We start from the raw sequence: 8,629 nt of genomic DNA, 5'->3' as shown, positions 1-8,629 counted from the left end.
CAACTGACTAATTGAGGCTAATTGGTTCCTTCCTCCAAGGACTTGGTCTTCCTTTCCTCAGCACCTGCAGTTGTCTCACTCTACCTAATGGTGAAACTGGCCAGGGCAGCCTCTTTCTTTCTCTCTCTCTCCTGTTCTTTTGGCAGTACACTCTGTGTTATTTGAAAGCAGGGAAGCTGGTTTCAAAAATGCAGAACGGAAAAAGGAAATTTGCCTCAGGAAAGCAGACATCCTCTAGATTTCTTCAAAAGCGTGGGGCTGAGAATAATCCGTGCTGCCCATTCCTGGAACCAGAGCTGTGCTCGAGCGTTCAGGCAAAAACTTCAGAGGGGCCTTGCTTTCAGAGTAACAGCCTGTGATGCTCATTTCCTGTGTGTGAGAGATAGGAGGGACAGAAAATAGCAACAAATCTGTGAATTGCCAACAAATTCACATTCCTGGAAAGGCTGCACCTCACATTCAAGTTGGAGGGACTGAAGAGTAGATCTCTTTATTGCAACATCACCAGAATCAATTCTGGTTTCTAAGAAGGTAAGCAATCGATTGACCTGCTCTCCAGAAATAAATTTCATTGCTAGGAGCTTAGCTTGTATTTTAGGGGGTGGGGAAACAGATTTAATTTGGATTAAAGAAGTACTTTCTCTTCTTTCAAGTGCTCTATAGGAAATGTGTCTTTTTTTAACCTATCATCATCAATAATAATAATATTATGGTTCTTCTCCATCCAGATTGCAGAGAAGCAAATATTTTATTTGTCTATAAATAGACAAATTTGTCTGTAAATAGAATTAAAGGCACTTTGAGAAGGAAATTGCTATATCCATCATTATATATCCATTCTGCTTTCAACTATTAAAGTTTCATCAAGAGTGTTGTTTTTTAAAATTGGGAAAATTTCTTTGATGGTTTCAAGGAGCAAAGTAATATCTGTATAACATGGAAAGAAAAAAAAAACTCATTTGAGACAATTGCTTCTTTTGAACATTCTTTATGGCCCAAAATTTACAATTGATAGGATATGTCAAAATTTTAGATATATCACACTGTTGTTTTTCCTTTCATTTTTCTCTTGAGGAAAGAATTCCATGGAATGCAAAAACCAGCCAGTGCTTACATCTGGTCTAATAAAAATCCATCCTAAGAATCATTTAAACATCAACTACTTTTAGGCCAATTTTTGATAGTTTTTTCAGTGTCCAATCTCCAGCTCTTTCAAACCCAAAGAAAATATTTAGAGAGTCATTATTATCTTTGCAAAGCACATTTGTTGGAGGTATAAGATCCTCTGTGATATCTTTAGTTAAAAGATCTGAGGAAACAGGAACAGAACAGAAGCTCAAAAGAGAACCATCTATTCTAGAATGCTAAGAATGACACTGAGTTTTGTTTAAGGTAGAATGGGGAAAGCCATATGTGGCATTTTCTGTACATTTGATTCTAGGAATAAAGCCTGTTACCTCCACCTAAAACAACTTCCCCAGTCTGGAACACTCCAGATGTGTTGAATTACAACTCTTACCATCATGTGCCAAATTACTCATAAGTGTTGTAAATGGCAATGGCACGCGAGATAATCCCTATATATTTGGAACAGTCAGGTTGGGAAAGAGTGGCATAAAGAATCTCATGTTGCAGAGCTGGTAGATAGTTCTTGGTAAAACTATTATGCCTTAGTCTGAAACAGAGCTGTGTATCCTCTAAACCAGTGGTCCCCAACCTTTTTGGCTTGGCGGCCCGGCAGGGAGGAGAGGGGAACCGGGCTGCATGAGTAGTTGGTTGGTGCATAAGTGCACAGCTCAAGTTATGTAAACAGCAGGCCAGTGTGCAGGCTCGTGTGGCCTGGTTGCAAATAGGCCATGACGCGGTAGTGGGCTGTGGCCCAGGAGTTGGGGATCTCTGCTTTAAACCATTTTGAAGCATCCTATGGATTCTGGCCAATGTAGTAAGAGACTAAAACGTAGCCAATCCTGCTAGTTAGAGTTCTTACATCATTCAGTGGAGTGAAAAGTAAGTAAGTAAGGAAAGAAGGAAAGAAGGAAGGAAGGAAGGAAGGAAGGAAGGAAGGAAGGAAGGAAGGAAGGAGGAAATGTGGAGCACTGGAGAGACACAATTGCCATCAGATCTACCTAGAACCATCCTACCTGTCTGGATCCTATATCAGCATGATGTCAATGTTTGCCAAGGGATATCAGTCTTATTAAGCATTCAGTAAAATAATTGGGTTGGTTTATATCTCATGCCTTCAGTTCCCACACATCTCCAAAAGCAGTGTCTTGATAAAAATGCAGTTTATAGCCAAAACTAGCATACAGGGTCAATTTAATCAACAATAATCCAACTCTAATTACTTTGTGAGGCACACACAGCAATCGTGAGGCACATTTTATTAACTATATTTGTTTCTTGATATGTGTTTCTCTGAATTCAAAGTGAACTTGGTGAATAAAACAGCTCTCTGTTCCCAGTTTATTCTCATATCAACTTTGGCTGACAGTTGTGTTCCTTATATGAGACCACCAAGTGATCTTTTAATCGCTTAATGGAGGATTTTAATCAAGGACTTCCCAGTCCAATACTCTTAAGAGTGTGTGCAGTTAATCACATTCTTCAGAATGCCAAAATTGTTTCCCAGGACTACCCTTAGAAAATATATTCTCAGCCCCAATATATGAAGGTATCTCAAAGCTCACCTGGTCCCTATAGATGGAAGTCATCTATACATTTATTTTGAAATAAAAACCATCTTGAACACAAATAGTTTCAAAGCATAGTTTTGTTTACCACTTTTAAATTACCTAATGACAGTATTTCATGATTGAGATTTTTTTTTTTTTGTATTAAATAAGATTTTAAAACATTGAAGGCATATTTACAGTATCAAGACTGAAGTTGCTTTTGCGCTGGCTGAAATGTTACAGCTTCTCCCAGCACATTTGAGTAGCTTTGTAAATGTGGTGGACATTATTTGAAATAATGTCCACCACATTATTTATGTGGTGGACATTATTTATGAAATAATGTCCAATAATGCATTTCATACTGTTCCTTCATAGAAAAGATGGCATTTCAACTGTGTTCAGTTTTATTTTAATACCGTGTTTTCCCAAAAATAAGACCCTGTCTTATATTTTTTTTGCCACAAAAAAAAAGGCACCAGGTCTTATTTTCTGGGGATGTCATCCACTGACTAACTTCACTTGTGCGCATCACCCCCAGCCTCCTTTTCGCTGTCAGAGGCTTTCAGGAACTCCTTCTTCTCTGGCTGGCAAGGCTTTCCTGAAGGCCTCTGCAGCCAATAACAGAGCTCTGGATCGATTTGGAGCTTTGTTATCAGTTACAGAGGCCTTCAGAAAAGCCTTGCCTGCTGCAGAAGAAATGGGCCGGCAAGGCAGGTGTCAGGGTGTGCGGGGCCTGGCTGCAACTGTCCGAAGGTAAGTAGTAGGGCAGCTCCCCCCCCATCTCCACCCTAGCTTAATTTTTACCCATGCACTCTGGAATGGGCAGGATTTTAATTAGGGCTTATTTTGGGCACACATGTAAAAATCAAGCTAGGATTTACTTTCAGGATAGGTTGTATTTTTGGGGAAACAGGGTAGTGTTTGCATAATCAAGGCTAAATTAGCACATTTTCAGATATCCACTATTTTCACTCTCTAGTTCTTCAAAAACCATTTGAAGAATAGAATAATAGAATAACAGAGTTCAAAGGGACCTTTGGTGGTGTTCGACCCCCTACTCAGGCAGAAAAGCCTGTACCACTTCAGACAAATGGTTGTCCAATCTCTTCTTTAAAATCTCCAGTGTTGGAGAACCCACAACTTCTGGAGGCAAGTCGTTCCACTGATTAATTGTTCTCACTGTCAGGAAAGTTCTCCTTATTTCAAGGATGGTCCTCTCTTTTACTGGTTTCCACCCATTGCTTCTTGTCCTATCTTCAGGTGCTTTGGAGAATAGGTTGACCCCCTTTTCTTTGTGGCAACCCCTTAGATATTGGAACACTGCTATCATGTCACCCCAGAAAATCAATAGGCTCAAAAATAGTCAAATTTGGAATGCTAAAAGCAAAGATCATGGTCTGCCCTTGCACTGCTACAGAACCTGCAATAACAAAAACCCTGCCATCTCTGCACAAAAAGGAAATAAAATAAATTGCTTGCATGTACATATACAGAATCCTCCTTGGGACTTTGTGTTATATTGTGTTAGGGGAGCCAAGGTGGCACAGTGGTTAGAGTGCTGTACTGCAGCTACTTCAGCTGACTGCTAGTTCAGCAGATCAGCAGATCAAATCTCACCGGCTCAAGGTTGACTCAGCCTTCCATCCTTCCGAGGTAGGTAAAATGGGGACCCAGATTGTTGGGGGCAATATGCTATTTAGTATACTGTCGATTGTTGTAAGCCGCCCAGAGTCCTCAGAGAGTGGGCGGCATAGAAATATGATTAATAAAATAAATAATAAAATAAATAAATATGTCTTTGTCCAAAATTGCCCAATTAACCTAGATCCAACCCAAATATCAAACATGTAGATTAGCCATTGGTGGCAAAAATGCATAGTGGGAATGATTTTTAATGAAGAGGTTACATTTAAGTATTCTTTTCTATGGACAGTGCCATATCCTTCCTTAGGTATACAGGTATCTCCCGCAATAGTGATCTTACTTTTGGGTTCCTTTGATGTGGTCTTTGTGTGTCTCTCTCTCCACAACCCAAAAAGAGAAAAATGGAATCTGATCATTTCTAAAGCTCCATTATTATACTCTTTTCATATTCAATGAATACAGGCAGGGAAAACAGGCAATTCCACATAGTCACTGAAGGTGTTGAGTACAAATACAACTGCATTTTTAATGCTGCTAAAACTTAATTGGTAAAAGAACCTATGTTCCTTGAATATGTGCATTATTGCAAAAGTAAAGATACAGGGACCTAACCAGGAAAACAAAGGGGCAACCCTATCTGAGAGAATGCCAGTTCTAACGATATTTTATTGCTGATAACTCTATCATTTCCAAATAAATTCATTCTCTGGAGATTCCAAGGATGGAAGTAGATACGTTAAGGTACATGGCCAGTTTTGGGTAGTGGTTAAAGTGCTGGCCCAGAAACCAGGAGACTGTGTGTTCTAGTCCCACCTTAAGTATTAAAGGACATAATGAACATAAACTGTTTCAACTCCTACCCTCAAAATGACACTATAAAGCACTAGGCAATTAGACACAAGAACAGTTTTTTCCTGAACGCCATCACTCTGCTAAACAAATAATTCCCTCAACACTGTCAAACTATTCACTAAGGCTGCATTACTAGTACTATTAGTCTTTTCATCGTTCCTATCACCCATCTCCTCCCACTTATGACTGCATGACTGTAACTTTGTTGCTTGTATCCTTATGATTTATATTGATATTGTTTCCTGATTGCTTATTTGTACCCTATGGCTATCTTTAAGTGTTGTACCTTATGATTCTTGACGGGTGTATCTTGTCTTTTTATGTACACTGAGAGCATATGCACCAAAGACAAATTCCTTGTGTGTCCAATCACACTTGGCCAATAAAGAATTCTATTCTATTCTATTCTATTCTATTCTATTCTATTCTATTCTATTCTATTCTATTCTATTCTATTCTATTCTCTTCTCTTCTCTTCTATTCTATTCTATTCTATTCTATTCTATTCTATTCTATTCTATTCTATTCTAAAGCCAGCTGGGTGACTTTGAGCCAGTCACTCTCCCTCAGCCCAACCCACTTTACAGGGAAATTGTTGTGGGGAAAATAGTAGGAGCAACAAGTATGTTTGCCACCTTGACTAACTTAAAAGGATTTTACAAAAGGATTTAAAAAACCGAATAAACAGGCTCTCTCACTAACCTATGATAATCCCACAACATTCTGTACACCACATTGATCTCATTGAGAGTCCTGGTAGGCCTGTCAGAAATTTGCCTTTTCCTGTTCTTTACATTGCAACACAAAACTCTAGTCCACAGTCAGCATGCTTGTTTCTCTTACTCTGATTCTTTGTGTCAGATTCTCCTGTGAACTCATCATTGTCCTTGGGATTGAGCTGCTGATCAAGTTTGGGAGTTGAAGAAACATTAGAGAAGGGATAAGATCAGGGCAGACGGTCTGACTAGAGGCTGATCAATGTACCAATAAAGGAGAATATCTTTAGCTCAGGGTTGAAATGAGGGGTCCTTCATATTCTCTGCGGTTGCTTGTTTTCTTGAAGACGTTTCATTACCCAAACTACCCTGTTTCCCCAAAAATAAGACATCCCCTGATAATAAGCCCAATTGGGCTTTTGAGCACATGTGCTAAAATAAGCTTCCCCCCGAAAATAAGCCCTTCCCAAAAATATTTAAACACAGAGCTGGAAATCAGGTAAGTGGCAAGAGGAGCCCCATCTTGCTCTACATGCCCCAAAATAATAAGACCTCCTCGAAAATAAGGCCAAGCGCTTATTTCAGGGCTCAAAGAAATGTAAAACAGGGTCTTATTTTCAGGGAAACACGGTAGGTAAAATCATGAGTATCACTAAGGAGTGCTGTTTGCTGTCAGATTATATTCTGGTGACTGATCAATGTATTTGATAAATACTATACATTATATGCAGCAGTGGCCAAATCGCAAAACAAAAAATGGGAGTCCTGTTGAGTCCTCCCAAATTTGAAGCCTTCACAGATTTAAAAGGGATAAGGCCTCGCCTAAATCTTCTCCCTTTTAAGTGTAAATTTTAAATTTTTAATGTATTTTAAAATTATGGGTATTTTAAATTATGGGTATTAATTCAGCCAAATTTATTTAATTCATTTTATTCGATTTTAAATTTTGTATATCTATGTGTTTTATTTCATGGCTGTGCACCGCCCTGAGTCCTTCGGGAGTAGGGCGGTATAGAAATTCAATAAAATAAAATAAATAAAATCCATAGCTATTTTTTTTTTAAATCAATTTCCTGATATAAATGTTCTTGGTTCAGGGGAAGAATACATTCTAATTTCACATTTCCTTCTTTTTTTGCAGTTCATCTTTTCCCCTCAAAATGGGAGAGCCAGCGACCCTCCCCCCTTTCAATGAAGCATACCACAACTTGACAGATCTCTTCCACGCGTTCAATCACACATTCAGCACTTGTGATTTGGGACTAGATGATGGCGTTAAACGGGTCTTTCTCTTTGTCCTCTATCTCATCATCTTTGTGGTGGGATTGGTGGAGAATCTCTTGGTCATATGGGTCAACTGGCAGACCCGAAACCACCGGAACTTGGTCAACCTATACATTTTCAATATGGCCCTTGCAGACTTGGGGGTGGTCCTCTCCTTACCAGTCTGGATGTTGGAAGTCGTGCTTGATTACACTTGGCTTTGGGGAGATTTCCTCTGTCGCTTCACCCACTATTTCTACTTTGCCAACATGTACAGCAGTATTTTCTTTCTCACCTGCCTCAGCATTGATCGGTATGTGTCCCTGACAACTTCCTCCCACTTCTGGCATCAACGCCAACATCTTGTGCGACGGATCACCTGTTGCTGCATATGGGCTTTTGCTGCCATCCTCCCTTTGCCAGAGGTGGTACACATGGAGTTAACTGATACCATTGAGCCCGTGTGTTTCTTTATGGCCCCACTGGAGACCTACAATGAGTGGGCCCTCGGTCTCACCCTCCTTTTTGCCTTAATTGGGTTCTTTATCCCATTCTCCATCATGGCAGTCTTTAACATACTGACCGCCAGACACATCAAGCGTTGTGATAAACCAGAGAGCAGAAAAAACTGCTACCTCATCTATGCTTACATAATTGTCTTCTTGATCAGTTGGCTGCCTTTCCACTTAATTTTGCTGATCTTCACCCTTGAGGGAACAAGTATATTCCTCCACTGCTCTGTGCTTGAGTTCCTGTACTTCTTCTACGACATCATAGACTGTTTCAGCCTTGTCCATTGTGTGGTCAATCCCATCCTGTACAACTTCCTGAGCAAGAACTTCCAAGGAAAGCTTATCTCTGCTGTGGTTCGATACATTCCCAAGAGCCAGATGGAGCAGAAGGACAGAGATGGCTCTTCCTCCAACACCCAACACTCAGTAGTCATCACACAAGACAAGACCTCACCAATTTAAACAGCTTTCCTGATTTTTGGGTCATTGTCATAAGAATGCATTTGCATTTTTCTGTATCAGCAAAGGATAGGCTTCATTAGGATACTTGTTGTTGCCAATGTTTTTTACAATTTAAAAAGAAGGTCAATATAGGAAAAAATAAGGTAGGGAGGAGGATTATGTGCTGCTGTGTCAAACTGACTGGCCTTAATCAACCAAAATCTAACATTGCTATTAGTCCTTAGCTACTTCCTTCATCTTGAAATTTGAAGTGAAAAAAAATATATATTTTTTGCTGCTTTGACATTTTACTGTGGAAAAGAGATGTATTTCTCTTAATGTCTTCTAATGTGAGCAGTTTTTGTATGAAAATAGTATTCTGAAAACTTAATGCTGAGCTGCTGGTTAAACAGAATTGCTAGGAGAGCAACTTATACCTGAAGCACTTGTAAATATAGCTCCAACCTAGAAGCTAAAGAACTAAAGTGATCTGTGAAGATAAAACAAGGTGTAGCCCTATTTT

At 39.5% G+C, this 8,629-nt stretch overlaps 1 protein-coding gene across 1 annotated transcript; it reads left to right on the top strand.

The window, feature by feature from the left end:
- The first annotated feature begins 434 nt into the window (after window positions 1-434).
- On the top strand, window positions 435-8,374 carry GPR182 (G protein-coupled receptor 182). The gene is made up of 2 exons (XM_070934902.1): window positions 435-531; window positions 7,032-8,374. Exon 2 carries the CDS (start codon window positions 7,051-7,053, stop codon window positions 8,125-8,127), a length of 1,077 nt encoding a protein of 358 aa, XP_070791003.1. The 5' UTR covers window positions 435-531; window positions 7,032-7,050; the 3' UTR covers window positions 8,128-8,374.
- The last annotated feature ends 255 nt before the right edge of the window (window positions 8,375-8,629 follow it).

This window comes from Pituophis catenifer, unplaced genomic scaffold (genome assembly GCF_029215685.1).
Source record: "Pituophis catenifer annectens isolate HBS135680 unplaced genomic scaffold, rPitCat1.0.hap2 SCAF_2, whole genome shotgun sequence".
Classification (NCBI taxonomy): domain Eukaryota; kingdom Metazoa; phylum Chordata; class Lepidosauria; order Squamata; family Colubridae; genus Pituophis; species Pituophis catenifer.
The sequence above is the reverse complement of the archived record's forward strand: the minus strand, read 5'-3'. Positions and strand labels throughout refer to the sequence as shown.